The sequence below is a fragment of the Pongo abelii genome, chromosome 2 (genome assembly GCF_028885655.2).
Source record: "Pongo abelii isolate AG06213 chromosome 2, NHGRI_mPonAbe1-v2.0_pri, whole genome shotgun sequence".
NCBI classification, from domain to species: domain Eukaryota; kingdom Metazoa; phylum Chordata; class Mammalia; order Primates; family Hominidae; genus Pongo; species Pongo abelii.
The window spans coordinates 177,571,293-177,595,616 of record NC_085928.1 but is presented as its reverse complement, the minus strand read 5'-3'; the positions used below and the strand labels follow the sequence as shown (position 1 = coordinate 177,595,616).

General features: G+C 35.2%; 1 protein-coding gene across 4 annotated transcripts in view; it reads left to right on the top strand.

Annotated features, from left to right (window-relative positions):
- The first annotated feature begins 726 nt into the window (after positions 1 to 726).
- WDR49 (WD repeat domain 49) overlaps positions 727 to 24,324 on the top strand; it is a 177,285-nt gene continuing 153,687 nt past the window's right edge. For all 4 annotated transcript variants that reach the window (XM_024244755.3, XM_054552952.2, XM_054552951.2 and 1 more), the window contains exons 1-2: positions 727 to 890; positions 1,230 to 1,468. In XM_024244755.3, coding sequence (XP_024100523.2) covers positions 1,304 to 1,468 — 165 coding nt within the window. In that variant the 5' untranslated portion in view covers positions 727 to 890; positions 1,230 to 1,303. The remainder of the gene's footprint in view (positions 891 to 1,229; positions 1,469 to 24,324) is intronic.

Here is a 24,324-nt window from a genome sequence, read left to right as displayed (position 1 = left end):
ATGTCTCATCATGTTGCCCAGGCTGCTCTCGAACTCCTGAGCTGAAGCCATCCACCTGCCTCAGCCTCCCAAAGTGCAGGGATTACAGGCGTGAGCCACTGTGCCTGGCTTTTTGCTTCTTTATCAGTAAAATGGGGATAATGATCATATCTGTCTTGTAGGATTGTTGTGAAGTTTAAACAAGACAATGAACATAAAGTTTTAGTGCCTGGCACATGGTTAATACTCAAAAAATGTTAATATTTCTTCTTTTTCTCCTCCTTTTCATTATTCTTAGCTGAATCAGTAGTGACACTGCAAGCAATTTTATCATTAGATTTATCATATTATGTTATGCTGTGTTTTTTTTATCACATTTTCAACAAGTTGGAAGCTTTATTGAACCATCTCTATTTTATATACATAGAAACTAAGACAAAAAGAATATAAGAAACAGATTCCTATTATATAAGAATAAAACATTTTCTGTGTATAAAACATAAAATTCCAGAATTTCATGCTTGTTTCTTTGACTAATCATGTTGTTTCATAATATATATCCTATATAATGGTAAAAGTTGTCTTTAAATAATACAAGACGTTGTTTAATAAAAAATGAGTGGAATAAGCTGTCCTTTTATTAAAAAAAAACCATTTCAACATTTACATTATATATTTAAACTTTCAGTTGGAGAGGGGGAAGTGGAAGGGAAAGTTTTAGTTGGCTTTGTGTTGGTTGCCAGGAAACATACAAAAGGATCAGAACAGATGAAACAAACAACTCCACATTGCTGGGAAGGTGGCCTTCAGAGTCAAGTACTTCATTGGTAGGGAAACTCTGCAGCTTTGTCATCTAACTCTTCCAGACAAGAAAGTGGAGTTGAAAACTACAACATGTTAATGGAAGCAAGGTTAGTCAAAGAGATTTTTGGGAAGGTGCTTTTCTAATGCATTTAAAATGAGGATTGGAAGTTGTTTTTTGTGTCAGTTACTATAAATGTGGGGAAAGCTTTACACATTTTTAATCAAGCCAGGTTAAACAGAGTGTAAGGAAGGGGTAAAAATACCATTTTAAAACCATTCAACTGTAAATTTTGAAGATAAACTACTCTAGAATCAAATAAGTGAGAGGGTTGAGGGCTTTCATTTCCTACTTTAGCTTGAATATTTTACCTCCTGATTGTGTATGCCTTGAAAGGTTTGTACTTTCATTTTGGAATTCTATTGCTAAGTTGAGTTTCTTTTCAAAGGCACCTGTTGAAGGAAAAAAAAGATCCATCCATATAGAAATAGTTGAAGGCAGCTGAGAAAAGGTGAAGCCATTATGAGTTGCCAGAAAGCTGCACTTGAGTTAAACACAGGGTCACAGCTTGGGCCAAAGAGCCCTGAGAGAACAGAAGGTGTAACTGCATTTGAAGACTATGGCACAGGCCTGCTTGAAAACCAACTCAGCGTGGGTGACTTTATAAAAATACAGAAGGCCTTTGAGGTAAGTGTGAAGCTTATTGACCAGATAGTTTGAGTTGTTCATGAAGGAGCCTTGAATGAAACACGAGATATTTTTCTTTAAGCATTAAAAAAAAAATACTCTTAATGGTTATAGCAGAGAATTAAAAATAATTGGTTAGGCCTGGATTTAATACAATGTGCTTGGTAGCTTTGCCCCTCAGTTCTTTGGGCCAAATAATATTCTTTAGTTTGAAATTGCTTCACTGAATTTCATTACTATCAAGAAAGAACTATTTATTCTTGGAAAAATTTTTTTTCTTAGAGATCAACATATTTTGAGGAAACAAAAAATTATGGTTGAGAGTGAAGAAAGCCAGATCTCTAAGGTGACCTCCAGGACTAACTGCTCCTGCATTTAATATGGACATAGAACTCAGCAAATGCAAATATGCATACCCAGTTTGCAAAATTTTCCTCCTGTCTCACTCACCCTAAGTGGCACAGCTCCTTTTCTAAGCTGATTTTGGCACTTTGTTGTCCCAAGATCCCTTATGAGGGACGAGTCTCCCACTCATTTTGTAAATCCTGGAACAATGCCAATAAAAACAAAATTAGAATTTTTCATTTTAACTCTACATAAAAAATAAACCATAGGAATTTAACTATAAATGAATAATTTTCTTCTTTCTCTCTTAGTCAATTAATTTTGAATTCTGCAGCTATGCATAATGAACAGCATATATCAAAGTGATTTTTAGTTTCAAATATGGGTAGAAAGAAGTGCTCTTCCATGATGCAGAATTTAGGTAGTCATGAGCCTCCAACTTTTCTATTATATTATGTTTACTAAAATATGATCTAGGGCCTTCTTAAGATTGTCCGTGGGTGCTTGGAGTATCCGTACTAATTTAAATAGAAAATATTTTGGAATACCACCTGGAAATTAATAAAATATAATAAAAGCTCACAATATATTGGCCTGTAATAGGCACACATTTTTATCTTTAGATATCCACAAAAGAATATAACAAGTTGGGTTCCACCTGTATTGATAAATTAATGTCCCAGTAGTATCAATCATTTCTTTATAATAGAACTTATCATATTTAGTAGCAAGACATGCTCTGTCCTACACTTTTCTCATTTCAACCTTCATATATTTGCTATTCACCAAACCTCATTTGTCTGAAAGATTTCTTTGCTGCTGCTCATGCCCAGTGCCCCAAGTAAATTTGGCATATTTTGATAGACATAGCAAACATTTTGACAGCTTGAGGACATTCAGTAAAACATAACAGCAGATTATGACAGCTTTGACTCTGTAGTGAACAGAAATGTGGCAGTTTTGTTCCGGTGCTAAGAACACAAAGAATTTGAATGCTAGGGCCTATTAAGAGAGTCTACATTATAAAGTTGATGTGTTGGTGAAACTGCTTCAGAAGGTTAGAGGTGGGTGTTCTTTCCAAACTACAGATTAGTCTTGAGTGAACCCAAGTGAAACTGGAAAATTCAACCTCAAGTTTTAATTTAATTTTATTTTATGTTAAACATTTCAAAGGCCAGACCACTTATTTTGACATTACCAGTTGGAAAAGCAGGAACTAATGGACCAAAGGGGAGAAGAGAAGGTAATGCAGAGCTTGTATGAACATAGACAATTTCTTTTTTTAAAAAAGAAATTGAGCTATGCAGGTGTACCTTCAAAAAAAAAAAAAAATCAAGTTCATCCATTTTAGCAGACTCAACAGCCAGAGAATGGAATAATCCCATGGCAAATGTGCAGCCAGTACTAAAAGTTAGACCTTTGAGCCAACATGATTTCCAAACACAGCATGGACACCTAAAGAAGAATGATGCACTAGATGATTTTAATGGTATCCAGTCCATCTGTCATGAGTTTTAGGCCCAGAGGCCACAGGTATAGATTGCTGTAAAAGGATAAAATGCCCTCAACAGCATTCCTGCAACTTCGAACTCTAAAGGCAGTGATTTGTGGTCCAATTACTAAGGACATGCTCTTAGAAATGTCAAGATTCTGGCACCAGATTCCTTTATCTTCATTTTTTTTTTTCTTACACAGATTGCTTGTTTGGGGCTGAAGAGTTGTCAGATATTAGGTGAAGTCCGTCTCCTTAAATGGCAGTGGCAATTCTTAAGTGAAAAAACAGGAAGTTGGGTCTTTGAATTATGCAGTAAATGTTTTACATGTATTTCCAAATAAAATATCACCTACCATATTAATCGTAGTAGTAACATTTAGGAATAAAGCAAGTAGTGCTTATATTCATTATGCAGTGGTATAAATGGATCAGAATCATGCAGTGTTTCAGATCTAGGAGTCAGATTTCCTGAGCTTAAATCCCAGCTTTGCCACTTACAATGTGACTCTGTGCAAATACTTAATCTCTCTGGGCCTCAGTTTCGTTTATTTCTAACATGAGGATAACAGAGTTTTCATGAAGATTAAAGGAGGTACTATCTGGAAAGCACTTTAAAAAGTGCATGCCACAGAGAGTAAGTGCTCAGTTAACATTAGATATTACTTATTTACTAAGTAGAAGTTAAACCATGTGACCTCCGACAGTGCCTTGATTCTAATTCATACATTTCTTAAAGGAAATTAAACTTCAAGTGACACTTGCTGCTATGAGTCTTCATTCCTATTAGTTGTGGAAGGAAGTGGTAAGAGTTGCAAAGACATAAATTTACACAGAAGAGTCAAAAGCATAATTGTTCTATCTCCTATTGCATATTTTCTTAGCAGGCAAAAATTCTAACTGATGTCTTGATTCTTTTCTTTGGAACAAATAAGTTACCTGGGTAGAAGAACAGAAAAGTAACTTGTGGATTTCATTTTCCTTGAAGTGATGGTGTCAAAAAAGCCATATATCAGCCTGAAGGGAGAGAAACTTGCATTATTCATAGACTTGTAAAATGGTTGTTACTCAAACTTCCCTGTAGCACTTACAATACTTAGAGAAATGACATGGTCTCTGGATGCTCATATTATTTTGATGTCAACCATATTTTATATTTTCTTTGAAACTCCAAAAGCCAAATATTGTTTGAGGAAGAGTAGCTGTGGTTTGCTGATTTTGTAGGAGTGGTGAGAAGTAAAAATTTTGGTCTAAGGAAAATGGAATTTTAGGAAAGCCATGGGGTCTGATATTTATTGAGCTTCTTCTGAGAGTCTGGCTATGTAGGTGTCTGAGTGTTTCTTTTTTTTACATTCTCCATTGTTGATCTCTGTATGTCAACGATGATTTAACATTAGACCTTGATCCTAAATTAATTGCTGCCTGTTTGATCTGAGACCATAGTTTGCCCTGTGCTCCTGGGCTCTCCAGGTTAGGTCCTGAACTGCCTTTATCAGCAACTGTGTCTATATCTTCTCCTGGCACACCTGTTCTGGCCTGATTGTAAGCTGAGACCTGGGGGCTGGCCTTACCCTGTCAGCTCCATGCTATCATTTGCCCAAGACCTGCTAAATCTTTAGCTTTAACTATAGCTAGAAGTGAAACCTCCTAAGCCACATGTAAAATGTGAGGTATTTATCCTGAAAGTAGGAAGGGCCAAATAGTTTTAGTGTAAGAAAAGCACAGTAAAAATCCTAGCAAGACTGCCCTAGAGACTGTTTGGTAAGAATTCTTAAAACAAATCTGTCTTGGAGGTGAATGAGATCTAAACACAATGCACTTACTCAAACTGAATCTCAAAAGACCGGAGAAGTTCAGTAGTCAATTCTGCAAGTTCTAGAATTGTACTTAACGGGTAATACAATTACATTTAAAGAATTTTGATATTCTCATCCTTGATTATCTTTATAAAATTCCCAAAACACCTGAACAGTATCTTGGGGATTTTAGAAAGCATTCTACAGCAGGGTCTATGAACTGTGCTTGTTTGCTTCAAGACAATGCTGAGGATGTTGATGACCTGCCAGGCAAGCTAGGCTCTACAGGAATATAGAAAGTCAGATTGGGCCTTTTCTTACCTTTTTTTTACTTGTCCTTCTTTCTAAACTGTCAAGCTTCCTCCAAATTTATGGAGGACCCATCCTTCTCTAGGCTTTCTCATTGCCCATTGTACCTTCACTACTAAGGTACCCAAATGAACAGGTCTTCCTAGACATGTCTCATACTCCAAAACTATTCTTATATCTTCCTTCTTTCCTTTCTACCCAGGCACCACCATCCCAAACACATAAATAAAATTACTCATTTTTGTTTCATTTCCTTTCCCCAGAACCTTTAGATGTTCTTATCTCTGATAAAATGAGATGGTCCATAAAGTTCATTTAAAATTTTTTCTTAGATAAAACTGTTAAGGTATAAAGTTGGATATTATGCTATCCAACAATGCTGAGAATTAGAAAATATTTTTTATAGTGTATGCGAACTGTGTAAAATATATAATATCTGCAACATGACAGAGGTATTATTTCCTGTTCACATAAAGTAAAAAGCAGGTATTTCTAATGGGTAAGCAGTTGCAAGCAGGGATTCAGGTCTCAGGCTGTCCCCACCTTCCGCCTCTACACAAGACATGCATCAGCTGGTAGCAGTGGGGAGCACTGGGGAATGTTTTTTGTGGTCCAGCTCACATCCCATTGGCTAGCACTCAGTCACATGGCTACATGTAACTTCAAGTTACTTCAAGTCGTATGGCAAGTAGGGACAGCTGTGTGCCCAGATAATGATCTCACCCATGATCCTCTTAGAATTTTGTGGAAGGAAAATTTCCTTCTCTCCTAATGAACCAGCATGCTTCAGTTTGTAAATTATGGAGACCTTTGTGTCTAATTGTATTTTGTGTTCTGTCTTAGCTGCCAGGAATTCAAAGCTAAATTTAGTGTTCAACTGTTACAACTATGATTAACTTAGGTTTTCTGGGACAATCATCTGCTATTTTTATTATATAATTCTTATTCTTTTATCTTTGTTTTAATAGTCAGTCCTATTGCCTATGTATCTTCTGTTGTAACTGAACTAAAATTCTTTCTGGAAATCAGTTTAGGTAAAAATGATGAATAAAAATTTAACACCTTTCAAGTATAGTAAGATTTTACAAAGCACTTATGTTGGCATCATGTTATTTGATCCTTTACCAGCCTGAAACATAGGTACGGCATAAATTTTTACTTCCCATTTACAAATAAGGAGATGAAGGACTAAAAATATTCAATTGAATTTCCCCATGGGCAGAGCCAGAACTCAGAGGCAGATTGTCAACTTTGGAGTCCATATATGGCATGACTTCCACTGGCCACAAGATAACCTTCCTTTGGCATGTTTCTCTAAGGAACGTGAATCCAACAGGATAAAGATTTACTAAACAAAATGCATGTTAAGTTAATAGTGCACAGGCCCTGTGCTCTGCTAACTTGGAGCTAATGCATAATCAGCAAATAATCAACAACTGCTGCAATGAAATCAATGTAGAGAAAGGGTGGAAGAATGAAAAGAAAATAATAACCAATTGCTTTTTTAAAAAATATTTTTTTCTTTCTAAAGACATCTCAATGGAGACTTATGAAAAGGTAAACAGGTGAAGCTTAGTCTCACCTGCATATAGTAAAAGTGCATTCTGCAGCCTCAGTCAATTCATCATCTGCTGAACAAAGACAGCAGGTCATAGCATTTCTCACCCATTGCTCTTAGTGCAATCAAAATACCTATTTTTAATGGCAGCAGAAAACATTAAGGTGATAGCAAGAAGACAAATCCAATACTACTGCAGTTGGCACAATTAGAAATGGCAGAGGAAGTCTGTGGTGGTTTTACCTGATTTGTTAAAATTCATGAATAATGATAGCAAATGGCGTCATCACCAAAACTCAAGGAAGTGAAGTTGTATCTCACTACAAATGAAAAATTTGCCTTCCAAATCCTGCTGCCTTTGTGCTGAATTTTGTGACAAGTTCTAACAGTTTCCTGCCTTTTCAAACTCTCTGTGTACTTTTACAACAGGCACTTACAAAAATTAATCTGGATCAGTGTGTGATGAAGAGTGCTTTTAGTAAACAAGTGGTTTAACCTTGAGCGTTGGCCAAAACTGGAGAAGTGAAGACAACCAAGAAAAGCTTGTTACAGAGGAGGGAGGGAGAAAGAAAGCAAAGATGTCTATTGCTGTTCATGTGTAGTGCATCAGTTTAGCCAGACTTGTGAACTAAGGACGCTGCAACTTTTCAAATTTTCCTGAGAGTTAAACAAGAAAAATGAATAAAAGAATGAAAGAACCATTATTTGTGGCATTTTGGCTTCGATTTGTCACATTTTGCAAAGTATAACATATTAATGATGACACAAGACACCCTCACTCTATTGCTAGAAATAGGAATCCTTTAAACTGTCCCTTAATGATTTCTGACCGTTTCCCAAGGCTCTGCCTCATACTTGTGCAAGAAGTCCCTTGGGGTCTTTTCTCCCTTCATCGTGTCTCACCAATGTTCTATGGATGTGACTATTATGAAATCCTGATTCTCTAGGCACCAACCTCTCTGTCGAGGCATTACCAGAGACATGTTCCTCTACTGCTTAACTTCCCATGTGTGCATGCATACACCTTTCTCTAATCTTCTCAATAGACCCAAGGCCAAATTATCACACTAGTTTTGCTACAGACGTGTACTCTTCAATATGTGCTACATTTGGTTATTTAAATAAAGTAAGAATTTCATAAAATAAAGTTCAGTTCCTCACAAGCACCAGCCATTTCAAGTACTCAGTAGCCACATGTGGCTAGTGGCTACTATACTGGACTGCAAAGAATATAGAACATTTTCATCATTGCAGAAAGTTCCAATGGACAATGCTGCTTCCAACCCTTTCTCATGACTTTGTACTAACTTGTTCTGCTTCCTCACTTCAGGACATATATTTGTGGCAAGGAGCTGCTCTCAGCTCCTCAATCCCACTATAAACACATCAGACTGCCCATGTCTTAGAACCAAGAGGCCAAACTGATCCTTGGCCCCAGAGATAGCAAAAAATATTTCTCTTCACTCTAGTCTAAGACCTATTTTTCCATGTTCCCTTCCTAGGACTGTAAAGAATGGGAAGATCTATTCCTTTCAGGGGAATCCTTCCTTCTTCCTTCTGGTGCAACTCCCCTTCTCTCAACTCCCAACACACACACCGGTGTTCAGTCTGGATTTATGGTTCCAATGAGTCCATCACAAAATTATCTGACCTGGACCATTACCCAAAGCGTTTCAGTCATGCTGATCATATTTTACTTACTCCTGTTTTAGGGCCTACCAGATGCTGGTGCCTCGGTTTGGAATATTTATCTCCTATCCCCAACAATTTCCTAGCTAACTCCTACTCACATGTGTGTAAATACCACTGCCTTAGGAAAGCCTTTTCTTACCATGCAGGCGGGATTAGTGCCCTACCATGACCCTGTTTTCTCTTCTCATAGCTTCCTATATGTTCCTTTGGTTGCTTTCATCATAGATGCTCTGATTAACACAATGCCATTATTTGTTTAAAGTCAAATAGAAGTCCCAGGCAGGCTATGAGAAACAATTGAGTGTGAGAGAATCGCAACATAGATTCTGGAGGAGAGAGGCCATGAGATGAGATATCTGTAGGAGAGAACAGACTGTTTAAGACTGGACCTTACAAAATTCTTCAAGGCGGTGGAGAAACAACTGGAGTTGGTACAAGAAATAAAGCAGCTGAGTTATTTTCTAGAAGTAGAAGGAGAAGAAGCAAACAAACAAAAAAGGAGGGTATAGCCAGCCATATAAAATTTCATTTATTTTTATGATTCCTATTTAGCAATCCTTGTATTATTAAAATAAATAAGGCTGGGCATGGTGACTCACGCCTGTAATCCCAGAACTTTGGGTGGCCAAGGCGGGCACACTACTTGAGGTCAGGAGTTCAAGACCAGCTTGGCCAACATGGTAAAATCCCATCTCTACAAAAATACGAAAACTAGCCAGGCATTATGGCAGGTGTCTGTAATCCCAGCTACTCGGGAGGCTGAGGCGGGAGAATTGCTTGAACCTGGGAGGCGAAGGTTGCAGTGAGCCGAGATCTCACCACTGCACTCCAGCCTGGGTGACTGAGCGAAACTCAATCTCAAAACTAAAAATAAAAAATAAATAAATAAAATTAAATAAATATTAGTAACACATCATTCTCATGGTAAAAAAACCCAAGCTAAACATGAAATTTCCCCCTTAGCGTGGTCCATCCTCAGTCATTATACTCCCCTGGGTAACTACTCTTAATATTTTCTAGTGTATTTTAAATGCATTTTTATCCATATGTACACATATACATATCACATGTAGCTTTTTTTATGTAGAATATATTTACATACATTATCACATTTTATGTATTCAAGAAAGAATGTTACATAAATAGCTGCTAATCATGTGAAAAGGCACCCAAACTTGTTAAGAATTTGATTTGATACTCCAATCAGAAAGAAGACATTCTTTTTACAATCATCAGATTGGCAAATATTAAAAAGATCAATAACATTCACTGATGGCGAAGAACCAAGGGAATAGGCACTCTTACTAAGATTGTAAATTGACAAAGCTTTTCTGGAAGGTGACTTGCCTTTATATATCAAATATAAAATGTACCACATGTATACTTTTTAATCAGCAATTCTAATCCTCCAAGCTACCCTAAATACATTCTGAAGTACAGAAAAAAATACATGCAAAGATATGATTGTAATATCACTTACAAACTGGAGTATTTACAACCCAAATATTCATCAATTGGATGAATGGATAAGTAAATTATGGTATACTCCTATTACTCAGTTATTAAAAAGAATAAGGAAGACTTATGTAAGATTGCCCAAGATTTGATGTTCAGTGAAAACAAGAAAATCACAGAATAGTGCATAATCATATTCTAAAATAAAAAATGTACATATTTATGTGGTGTAGAGGTTATAGAAAAAGAGAATTGTGATTGTAGTGGGGCAAGTTATAGCAAATGGGTTTGTGGGCACCTTATCTGTACCATAATTCAATGCAAACATAAATGTTCTTAAAATGCTGGCATATCTTCATAACCTAAAGACTCTGTGGTACTATTTCTAAATGTATGTCTAGCAATGCTGAAATTAAGAGTGCTGAATTTAAAAGCAGTGCCTTTTATAGATACTATGTCCTTATACTCAGAGCATTAAAATTCAATTCCACTGAATTTTAGCATTAAGAGAGAGAACATAGAGAACCACTCTACTGTCTTTATTTTACAGGTGATGAACAGAAATCCAAAAAAAAAAAAAAAAAAAAAAAAAAGGCGGGGGTGGGGGGGAATTTGTCATTTCCTATTGAGTGATTTGCAGAGCCAGAACATTGTCCAATGTGGTCTGGTAGCCAGTTTTTATTTCTTTTCTCTAGTGAACAATTTAACTCTATTTTAACTTATTTATAATTTCCCAAAGTTATTTTATACATTATTATTCTATAATCTCGGCCATCATTCACTATTATGATCCCTTCCCCAAACTTGCTATTATCAGTAATATAGATGAATATCTCTTCCTCAATATAGAAGAGAATATTTACAATATATTTATCATTTACTCATTCTTACAACAGGTATTTATTGAATGTCTACCCTGTGGCAGTTAAAAGCTGCTTAGACGTAGGCCTTCCTTTATGGAGGGCTATATTTTAAGTAAACTTCCCTAGGAACAAAGGCATTCTTCTAGATAACCATAATGCCATTTTTGTACACAGGAAATTCAACTTTGTACATTACCTAATGAAAAGGTTGATATTAAAATGTCTCCTTTTTGTCCCAGTAATGTCTTTTATATAAAATCACAGATCCAATACAGAATTATACATTTGCTTTAGTTGACACATCTCTTTCACCTGTTTAGTTTCCTTTAATCTTGAGGAGTCCCCCACTTTTTCTTGTCTTTCGTGACATAAACATTTTTGAAGAATTCATGCCAGTTACTTAGAACATCCCATTATGTGGATTTTCTGATTGATTCTTTACTGTTAGATTCATCTCCACCATTTTTGGAAAGAATACTGCGTAGTTATCTCCACCTCTTGTATGGCATCGAGAGTCCCATTATGTCAATTTGTCCCATTACTGGTGATGCTATAAGTTGGATCCCTTGATTGAAGTGGATCCACCAGAGTTACCCATTGTAAAGGAATTTGTGGGCTGATACTTTTATACTATATTGTGAGTATTCTTCAACAAGATTTCATCCATTGGTTTGACTATTGATTGATTATCTTTGCTGGAAACAATGACTCTACTAATGGTTGAAAAATGGTGATTTTTAAATGCTATTGATTCTTACTCATTTTCAGTATGGCATTTTTCTTTCTGTAAGAGAGAGTCTTCGGCCCCTCTTCTTTCACCCTCTCATTCTCTCTCTCTGCCTTGAGTCTGACCACAGATTTATGGATTTGTTTATTCTATTCAACGTGCTGTTTTCTATTATGGTCATTATTTTATGATACTCAGGATGCCCAAAATTTGTCTAGTGTGAGACCCCTTCAAGCCAGCTCTTGTATCCTTTTAACGTATTTTTATCAATCTCTTATTACTGCTTTGCTTTCTGGCACAAGATGATGTGCCCAAGACCTGGAACCAGCCATTTCTCCAGGGATCCCCAGTTCCATTTATTGGAGAATGGTATTGAGAATAACAGGATCTGGGTAGTAGTGTGTTCATTGCTATTAGGGGTGTCATTGCTTCCAGGTCCTTTCAGTTGACATGGCTAGGATATATCTATACCCATCTAAATCAATATTTATATTTATTGATCTATACATATTTTTAAAACTAATGAACTTATACTAATACTTCCAATTCAATTCAAATACCACAGGGTTCTTCCCCTCCCTCTGTCACTCCATATTTGTATCATTTGTATTTCCATGCGCTCACATTTTGAACCTTTGTTCTAGCAGCATTAATATATTTATTTGTATGCTTTATATTTAATGTATATGAAATAGTTTTGGAACTATTATATCAACACTACTATAAAAATGAAAGTAAAATTTAAGACTTATTTGCAGTTTTTTTGCTTTATATTGCATTACAGGTACATGGGTTAGAGAACTGGGCTTATAGATATTAAAATTAATTTCTCTTACTGTGTGGTTGTGTAAGCTTGTTACATGGTTAGGTTAGTATATATACATATTAAATTTTAGAGTTTAAAAAATCTTTGTTTTGATTTTATTTTGTTGACTATATGAAACATTTTTATAGTTCTCAAGTCAAAACAGTATAAAAATGCATACTTAGAAAAATTTTACTCTCTTCCCTATCCTTTTCTTCCCATCCTCTCATTCTGCCTTGATAACAATTTTCATTAACTTCTGAAATTTTTTTCTGTGGTTTTGTTTTTTAAATACATGTATGTCTATGTGTATTTTTTTTTTTTACTTTTTGTTCTCTCTCACATAAAACATAGTATACATTTATTCTCTGTGGCATTTTAATTGTATTTGATTAACAATGTATCTCTATATAAGTTGATTATTTTCAACTTATAAGAGTATTTTCATTTGTATAAGAGAGTATTTTCATTTGTTTAACAGCTGTATTATACCCTTTTGTTAAATGTAGTTTGGTTCATTCAACCTCTGTCATATTCATGGACCTGTAGGCTGTGTTTTCCCCCAGTGTTTAATTCTGAAAATATTTAAATCTAAAGAAAAGAGGAAAAAAGATTATTTTTGAGGGAAAATGAATTGTTATTTAGACATGTTGATTTGAATTATCTACATAGGACTTCCAAGTTAATATATCCAGAAGGGAAATAGGATATAAAGGTTTAGTGCTCAGAAGAGAGGTCTAGATAAAGATATTTCTTTGGGTATTCTCAGCAATTAGATCATGTTTGAAGCCTAAGAAATTGGGTCATATAAATCAGCTAGGGTATATGACATGAGAAGAGAACAGGTCATAGGGCCAAAAGCTAAGATATACCAATATCTCATCTTATCTTATCTTCATCTTATCTTTCTGTAAGTACCGCAGAAAAAGTGGTACTTACAAGAGATACTGAGAAGGAGTGATCAGAAGTGTTGCTGAGAAACACAGTGTAATGTAAACCAAGGAAAGCAAATGTTCTTAGAAGTAGGGGAGAGTCAACAGAGGCAAATTCTGCAGAGACACATATTAAAAACACATAACTCATGGGTGGGAGCATTCCAGACTTGGAGATATGGAATCATTGGTTTGAACCCTTATGCCATAATATTGGAAATACAAAGCCCTTTCCAAATTTCTGCAAATGTAAAATCACCTCTGCCTGCCCTCCATTGCAGCTGCCATCTCTGTTCTCTATCAGATTAACACATGCCTGAGACTCAGCTCCTTATGTAGTTATTCAGGACTTTCCATTCAGTAAGCATTTACAAGTCGAGTAGATGCAACTGAAGGTTTTTGGGAAGTAGGTGTGTGGTTTGGAGTGAGAAATATGTCAGAAACACACAGACACTTCCATTATTAAAATAATTTTAGCCATATTGCCTGTGGGGTTTTCTTGATGGCACTTAATTACCATGCAACCCTCTGCCATCTTGGAATCTCCCATCCTTTCCACCTCCCATTTCAACCACCATTTCTTTCTCTCTCCTTCTGTCTAATCGAATAAAAACATCAATAAAAACAAATACCAAATTATTTTCCTCTTTTTTACAGCAGCTTGATCCCTGTTCTTTCTTGATTGGGGTCTTGCACATAACTCAGGTTTCATTTTCCAACTAAACGGGAATCTCAAGGTATTTTCTCAAACAAAGATATTTTGGCACCAAACATTAACTTGGTACATTTTCACTTTTATCAGATGAGAACCAGAAAAAAATGTATTGAAATGTTTAGCCACAGGATTTTTGGTCTTTTTGTTAAGAGCAACTTCAGTGGAGCTGCTGGATTGCAATAAGTTGAGTAAGCTGGAGGTGAAGAAATTGAGACAATGTGAGAACGTGATTATTTCAAGTTGGCTGTGAAAGAAGGATGAGACAGTAGCAAAAAACAGATGGCAATGTCAAGGGAAGATGGTTAATAATTCGAATGACTTGATCAGTTTAAATGCTGACGAAAAGGAGTCAATAGAGAACAAGAGAGAATAACAATAGAAGAGATTCTCGAGGTAGTGGGAGAAGGTTGTATCCAGAACACAGAAGTTCTGCTGTCACAGGGGAGAAGGAGATGGTTGCAGATATAGGTCATTATATATGTGGGTGCAAAAACATTGAGGACATTTCTATCTAATTGATTCCTCCATTTCTTTCTCCCCCTTTTCATTCTCTTTCTTTCGTTCCTTTTCCTTGTGAGTTGGGAGTCAAATTTCTTTACTGGGAAGGGAAGGGAAATGATAAAGTAGGAGTTTGAAAGAAGTAGAGAATAAGAGTGAGAGTTCAGCAAGAAAACATGGAAGGATTCCTAGTAGTATAGAGGGACATTTGAGGTTGGAGATCATGCATTTTGTTGTGGTGACATCATTCTGCTCTATCCATCAGTGTTCAGCAGCCTGGGTATAAGCACAGAGAGGACGCTTTTCCAATGCTGTGTTTTGCCAGATATCTGGGATGAAAGGATGGCAGAACAAAAGAATGAAGATAATTACCAGAGATTGGTTGAAGTTGGATCTTTGGTTTGAGAAGGTTGTGACAGCAAGAAAGAGCTGACAGTTTGGTGAAAAGCTTCCCCTCAGAACCTGGATTAGAATCTTTCTGACTTTTTACGTTTATCTTATCGATTCAAAGTTTATATGTGAAAAGTAAGTGTATCATTATAAAACTTTAGGCTTCTAAATAGATAGCTTTTATCAAAACAGTATGAGATTATTTGGGAGTATACATTCCAATCCCATATTTTTCTGGTTTGTTGATGACCGTGTTATCCTAAAGAAAATCAGATTTTGTTGAAGCCAATATATTTGAATTGTGGTAAAAGTGGTTAAGAATTGGAAATTCTTGGTTCTAGGTGTGTTTCTGCTAATAGTGAACTATGTGACCTCAGAGAAGTCTTTTCTTAATAAGCCTGAACATCAGTTTCTTTGTTTTAAATGAAGGGTTTGGTGTAGATTCTCTAAACTTTCTTCTAGTTCCAACATGGTATTAATCTATGATCCTATGGATGCATAAACTTCTTTGCCATAATTATGGTCTCCAACAAAGGAAGAGCAATTTTAGAAAGTATATCTTTGTATTGCTACAGTGAGATTTCCAAATGAAAACCAATGAAGCTCAGTTCTCTGTTGGCTGCACCCTTTCACTGGTCAGGCTTATTCCCCCAAGTTTCTAACCCAGGCACAAAAGATGATAGTGATAAGCATCACTTTAGATGTATAGCAGATATTGAAGAATTTCACAGACTTAGAGAAAATTAGTAAGAACAATTATATTTCTCAGGGGTGATGATCATCTTTATTTAAAAGAGAAAGATTTGTTGATTTTTTCCCCCTTCAGCTTCAATTCACTTCTAATTCAGCAGCTGGATAGGAAATCGAAATGTTGAATTTTTGGCTTGTGAGAGTTTGGTTCCAAACCTTAAATTTTGTCAAGGTCTGTGTCTTTGTTAGTTACAAAACTTTAACTTTATTCAAATTGATGAGCTCTTGAATAATTGATAGTATAATATACATGAAAATTAAATTCTACTAAAATTTATTGAAGCAAGAAAAAAAGAGCGCTATGGACCTTGACTAGCAGAGTAATTTCCCCTGTTCTGTTGTTCACTTTCTCATAAATGTTCATTAGTAGGTAAAAATTGCAGGGGATGATATAAACTGATGCATCTGTTTTGCAGTAACATATCTAATCTTCTGCTCCAGGAGACATTCACAGAGTTTGACAGCAAAACCTAATACATATTCATAACTAATATGCTTTGTAACCAAGGGAAATTGAGGCAAGTACAACAGAATGAAGCATGAGAAACCAGCATGTTAATTTTAAATTTAATTATAGTTATAGGGGAAAAGACTGCATTTTGATAGTGTATACTCATTCAGCTGTCATGGAACATTAAAGAAAAATCATGCCGAATGTCTGACAAAAGAAATATTAATTTTGGTGAAGTGGTTGATAAAACTAGCAGGTTACGAAGAAAATAAAATTTTGAGATCCAATTATGAGCAATTTTTCACGTAGAGAAATAAAGCATTGCAGGATTCTAATGATCTGAAATAAAATCAGACAACTTCAAAATTATGGAAAGGTATCTAGTCCATACAAGATACCTTTTAATGGAATGTTTCAGCATGCTTAAAGCCTATATTCCATTTAAAATTAGGAAAAACAATAGTTAATGTGATGCTTGTTACTTTCTTATTACTTTCGATAACCTAAAAACATCTGTTATTAGTAACCAGCACACCTAGTCTCCACACTGAAGTCTACGTATTCAAAGAGCATTGATCTTGTTGTCTTGTTCAAAGTAATTGGTAAAGAGGAAGTCAAACTGTTGCTGTTTGCTGATGATATGACTCTATACCTAGAAAACACTAAAGGCTACTCCAAAAAGCTCCTGGAACTGATAAAAGAATTCAGCAAAATTTCCAGATACAAAATTAATGTACATGCATCAGTAGCACTTCTATACACCAACAGAACCAAGCTGAGAATCAAATCAGGAACTTAACTCCTTTTACAATAGCTGCAAAAGAAAGAATACAAAACTTAGGAATATACCTAACGAAGGAGGTGAGGTGAAAGGCTTCTACAAGGAAAACTACAAAACACTACTGAAAGAAATCATAGATGACACAAACAAATGGAAACACATCCCTTGCTCATGGATGGGTAGAAGTAGTATTGTGAAAATGACCATACTGCCAAAAGCAATCTACAAATTCAGAGAAATTCCTATCAAAATACTACCTTTATTCTTCACAAAACTAGGAAAAACAATCCTAAAATTAATATGGAAACAAAAAAAGCCCACATAGCCAAAGCAAGACTAAGCAAAAAGAACAAATCTGGAGGCATCACATTACCTGATTTCAAACTATACTTTAAGGCCATAGTCACCAAAACAGCATGGTACTTGTATAAAAATAGGCATATAGACCAACGGAACAGGATAGAGAACCCAGAAATAAAGACAAATACTTACAGCCAACTGATCTTCAACTAAGCAAACAAAAACATAAAGTGGGGAAAGAACACCCTATTCAAAAAATGGTGCTGGGATAATTGGCAAGCCACATGTAGAAGAATGAAACTGGATTCTCATGTCTCACCTTATACAAAAATCAACTCAAGATGGATCAAAGACTTAAATCTAAGACCTGAAACTATAAAAATTTTAGAACGTAACATTGGAAAAACCCTTCTAGACGTTGGCTTAGGCAAGGATTTCATGACCAAGAACCTAAAAGCCAATGCAATAAAAGCAAAGATAAATAGCTGGACTTAATTAAACTAAAGAGCTTTTGCATAACAAAAGGAACAGTCAGCAGAGTAAACTGACAACTCACAGGGTGGGAGAAAATCTTCACACTTTATACAACTGACAAAGGGCTAATGTCCAGAATCTACAATGAACTCAAACAAATTAGCAAGAAAAAAAGAAACAATCCCATCAAAAAGCGGGCTAAGGACATGAATAGACAATTCTCAAAAGAAGATATACAAATGGCTAAGAATCATATGAAAAAATGCTCAACATTACTAATGATCAGGGAAATGCAAATCAAAACCACAGTGTGATACCACCTTACTCCTGCAAGAATGACCATAATCAAAAAATCAAAAACTAATACATGTTGGCATGGATGTAGTGCAAAGGGGACACTTCTACATTGCTGGTGGGAATGCAAACTAGTACAACCACTATGAAAAACAGTGTGGAGATTCTTTAAAGAACTAAAAGTAGAACTAGCATTTGATCCAGCAATCCCACTACTGGATATCTACCCAGAGGAAAAGAAGTCATTATACCAAAAAGATATTGCCCACGCAGGTTTATAGCATTACAATTTGAAATTGTGAAAATGTGGAAGCCACCCAAATGCCCATCAATCAACAAGTGGATAAAGAAACTGTGATATATATATATATATATATATACACATATATATGTGTATATATATATGTATATATACAATAGAATACTACTCAGCCATAAAAAGGAATGAATTAATGATATTTGCAGCAACCTCAATGTAACTGGAGACTATTATTCTAAGTGAAGTAACTCAGGAATAGAAAATCAAACATCGTATTTCTCACTCATAATTGGAAGCTAAGCTATGAGGATGCAAAGGCATAAGAATGATACAATGGACTTTGGGGATGCAGGGAAAAAGAGTGAGAAGGGGTTGAGGAATAAAAGACTATAAATTGGGTTCAGTGCATATTGCTCAGGTGATGGGTGCACCAAAATCTCACAAATCACCACTAAAAAACTTACTCATGTAACCAAATACCACCTCTTTCCCAAAAACATATGGAAATAAAAAAAAATTTAATTTAGTGTTAAGTGCTTAGAATAATGTTTGGCATGGAACAGACACTTAATAAACATTTGTTGACTGAACAAATAAGTATACCTACGTGGTGCTGCTTTATATGGTATACATCTTTAATATGTATTTATTAATCAGTAGATCAATGGGTGGAAGGATGGATGGACCTATTTCTCCCAGTGGCTTACAACTCATCATTTGACATTTATTTTCAGGATCTGGAAACAAATACTCACCAGTGACTTAAGGGCAGTAAACCTTGGGTCAGTGAAATGCTAACCCACTGCCAACCTTTGACAGAGGAGAAAATACCCATACCAAGTTGGATTGTGCTCTCTCAATAGTGTTAAACTGGGACTTTTATCTTGCCTTGGTCAAGTTCTTATTTGCAGAGTAAGAGAAAAGAAAGTATTTTTTTCCTCATGTCATTACGAAATATGCTATTGGAAAGAGGGGACAAAAAATATAAACAACATTTCTAAGGATTGGCAGATTTTGAAAGATAAGATGTCTGCTTTAGAAATATATTTTTCCTCCAGAAAGTATGTAATATTTAGGCTTATTATTAATAGAACTATACTTTATCAACCAATCAATAAGTCTTAAGAAGAATAATACCCCGCCTTTATGAGGGTCTTGAGTACAGGCAACCTCCTACTTTGTTGATGGGAATGTAAGTTTATTTAACCTTTTAGAAGAGAATTTGGCAAAATATATAAAAAAAACCTTTCAGGACATGTAAATTCTTTGATTCAGTAATTATGCTTCTAGAGAATTTCCCTTAGGAAATAATTGGACAACTTAGCAATGATGTGTATGTAGGAATATATATGTGTTGCTGGGTTGTTTATATAAAACTGTAAAGCATTGGGAATAATTGAAATTTTTAATAATGGGGTTATAAATAATTGTATGTCTTCTGTATAAAATATTGTGCAGCCATTAAAAATAGTAATAAAGACCAATATATATTATAAGAGGCATAGCTTTATGGTATGATATAAGTGGAAAAAGCAACATAGAAAGATATGTATGTATATCATGACACTATTTTGTAAATAATAAGTGGTCATTTCTGTTTCTGCCTAGAAATAAATCTGAAAGGCTGATGGCATTATATATGATTTTAATTTTTAACTTATCTTCATTTTCTATAATAAGCATGCATTCTTTTGTGCAAACAATAAACATTTGTAAAAGTATGTTGGCACACTCACATGTTGCCATTGGCACACGATCCCTTCTTAATGACAAAAATGCCTGTCAAGTTTCAAGGTTTGTTTTTTTTTTTTAAGTTTTGCACTTACGGTTAGAGCTCAATTTTCATATAAGTTATGGTTAAATCCAAATCTTACAAAGCTCAGAGCTAAAGGAAATTTTAGAGTTTATGCTTTTTCTAAATAGACAGGCAGCTCACTAGAACTGACGTAACTGCAAAACATGCTTTTTAGGCAAAAGGAAATGATTTTCAGAATATTCTTTGAAAAGAATTCAGGAAGACAGGAACATTTTCAAAAGGTCTAAAGTTGTGCCTAGTGATATAATCAGCTGGACATTGAGTTTATTAGCTTTATGGCTCTTGCAACAATTGTAGACAATTTAATAACTGGTTATTTTCTTAGCAGTTAAATAGATGTAGCAAAATAAATGTACAAACATTGTACTAGGAAGAGCTGAATGAGATTATGTTTTCTAATGGCTCATATACTTTTCACCTTTATTAGAAGAGGAGTTCTAACAGAGGCATGAGTACTAATTATTACCTCAAAAAGACCATATAGATAATATAAATTAATAAGAATCAAAGGACATATCTTTAAAACACTATTAAGTAGTTTTTATTTGAAAGTCTACATTTGAATGGGAACACATTGTTTACTGGAATAATAAAGGTTTTATTAAAGCCATAGTAATTCAACTTTTCATTGAAGGAAATGAGAATTATTTTATGCTCTATGTTTTATAATGTAGTAAAGTTTCCTAAATTCCCAATATTTCCCTGTCTATATTAAGTGTATACTTGTGAATTCATCCTGTTGTAGATGTGTCAACAATAATTAATGCTTGAATAGAGTTGCCTAATGTAAAGAAGATGGCCTTCATACAGATTATCTTATTGGTACTTCATGCAAACGCTGAGAGACGTCATGACTGGCTTAAGGGCATACAAATGTTATGTGTCAAATCCAGGCATAAAACCCAGACATTAACTAAATTAGCACTAATTTAAAGATGTGTGTCTATGTATGCATATGTATGTATATCCCTAAAGACAGCTCAATGGTAAATTATTTCGCCATTCAGGATTGAATCTAATGCAAACTAAGAGTTTGTAGCAACGAAATGATGCTATATCCAAGTTCATTTTTAGATTGAAAGGTTATCTTTGCTTTCTTTCTGTGGAATTACTTTCTGCCAGTAAGTCCAGGGTGGGGATATTTGGCTCACAGAGCAGCACTATGAGTGGCTGAAGACAAGACAGAAACTGGGATTACTCACATGGATGAAATGTCGCTCTTGTATATGTGAAAGAGCCATGGTTCCGGGAACAGGTAAACTTTACTTTCACCAGGCTCACTTAGGACAGCTTTCTATTTGTGCCTTTGAGGAAGAGCAGCTGAAACAGTGTGTATAGTTGTTTCTTTTTAAGACAAAAACTAGCATCTGCTGCTATGATGGTAATAGTCATAGAAGCAAAGGATTTCAGACCATTCTGCTGGTACAGTCTCCTGCACCTATTCTCTGGGCCCCTAAGAAATCTCTAAGAACTATCTAGTTAGCAACTAGCCACCCTGGTAGAGATCACTAATATTAATAATTATGAATGCCTCCAAAGCCCTACACACACACACACACACACACACACACACACACACACACAAGTTTGGCTAAATTCTCAGAAAACTGTCATTGCTGACATGATGACTCAATTTATAATTCTTCTATTCTCTAAACCCTTTAGCAAGGCATTAACATTTATTGAGTATAAATGTGCTATCCATACATTGAATTATCCCATGTGCTATATGTACATTAAATTATGAATAGATTCTCATAACAGCACTAGGAATTCGTTATTATTGTTCCTACTTAGGGGTGCCATAATTGGGGCTAAGACTTAGAGCTCCACCTTCTTCACTACCACACAATTTCCCAACCACAGTGTATGATTATATAGTATGATGAGATGAATGAATTAATTCTAGTTCCAGAGGGTGGGAGTCACTGATAAAACAAGAATTAATTGTGTGGTAAAAGTTAATGCATTTGTGCTTTTAAGCTTGTATAAAAGATCAATTACCTTAATTGTACATTTAACTAATTTATTCAAGTTGGCATATGATAGAATTAATAACATATTAATCAAAACATCATGCTTATTGAAAAAAGTTAGGATTTTTTAGTAAAAACAAACTACTAGATTTTACCTGGAGGTATGGCAAAAACATAGTTTCATTTTCAAACTTAACAAGCTAATGGGTGAACAACTGGTAACAGAACTGCCAGGGATATCATACAATTGTACTTTTTGGGTCAAATTTCACAACCTAGGCATATTTCTTGTCTCTTTCCCCAGTGGATATTGGTATTATCAATGTGTAGAAAAGTATGTAGTTGATTGCTTATATCACTTTGGAAAAGAAAATTTGTCATTTACAATTTGTTTCTAATATTACATTCTTAAATGTAAAAAAGAAATTGTTTTGATATTTGTCCGAGTAGTTTCTCGTTCCTAGAAATAAAAAATAAACTACCAGCTCATAGGAAGAAAATACAGAGATCCTGCTTTTAAATGTTGTTTTATTGATGAGACAATCTAAGAGATTGATTGATGCCATTATGTAATAGTTTAAAATAAAAATCAACATTGCCTTAGTTTTCAGAAATAGTTTGCAGTTTTGACACAGATGGAGCACTTTTAGGACCAGGTTTCTTTCTTTACCCTTAAAAGCTGGGTCACTAAAAAATGTCCATCTATCTAAACATTTTAGACTACAAATAACTGAACAAAGATAAGAATAATTAACTCCTGGCTGGTTCAAAGGGCTCGATATCAATTATTTTTCAGAAAGTTATTTTAATTAGTTAAGTGCCTGGGCTAACCTCCGTTAAACTAACCTCTGTTATCTCAGCTAATCTTCATAACAATTTTCTTGCAACTGATACTGCTTTACCTACTTTACAGATGGGAAATTATGGCTTAGCAGTGAAGTACCTTGCCAGTAGTTCTCACAATCTCTGGTGGAACCAGGCTTAAACCTACATTGGTTTGACCTGCTCTACAATATGCTGCCTCTAGTGCTTCTTCCAGTCCTGCCTCTGTCTTTGACATGGTGGGAAAAGTTTATTCTATCATAATGAATCTCACTGAACTAAACAGCCCATAAATGTTAAGCTAAATACTTGCTTGAAATACAGTTAATCTTCATTATTTGTGTTTTATACTTGCAAATTTGCCTACCTCCTAAAATTTATTAATCCCCAAATCAATACTCGTGGCACTTTAATGGTCCTTCTCAGACATGTGCAGAGTGGCAAAAAATTTGAGTCTCCCAATGTGTACATTCCAAGCGGAGATCAAACAAGGCAACACTCTGCTTTCTTGTTCCAGCTTTCATATTGTAAACAAGCGTTCTTTTTAACATCTCTTTTTTAAAATTATTTATTTATTTATTTTTTACCATATGGCAATTTCTTTTTTTCTTTTTCTTCTTTTTTTATTTATTACACTTTAAGTTCTAGGGTACATGTGCACAACGTGCAGGTTTGATATGTAGGTATACATGTGCCATGTTGGTTTGCTGCACCCATCAACTCATCATTTATATTAGGTATTTCTCCTAACGCTATCCCTCCCCCAGCCCCCCACCCCCCAACAGTCCCCGGTGTGTGATGTTCCCCACTCTGTGTCCAAGTGATCTCATTGTTTCTAACATCTCTTTAGTGCCACGTTTTTCACATGTTGTGCTTATTGTTGTGGATTTCACCAAGTGTGGTGGTGGAGTGCTGGCTAGTGTTCCTAAGCCCGAGAAGGCTGTAATATGTCTTACTGAGAAGATACACGTGTTAGCTTCATTCAGGCACGAGTTGTGATGCTGTTGGCTATGAATTTAATTGTGATTAATTAACAATATATTAAATAAGATGTCTTTCAACAGAAACACACATAAAACAGAATTATGTAGTGAGCAGTTGTGCAGAGGTTTGCAGAAACTTAACCCTGTGTTTCCTGTAGGAGCAATGGTTCAGTATCTGCTAATTTAGTGTTCTCAGAGACTTTTACAGAATATAGCTACCACGAACAGCAAGAATCAATTGCACGTGGCTTCACTGTTCTTTGTAATGGCATATGTATAGAAGTTAACTTATTGCCCTTTGATTAAAGTTTCACCATGGGGTAATTTTACTGGCTTCACTAAGCACTCTTCAGGGATTCACTCAATTTTCATC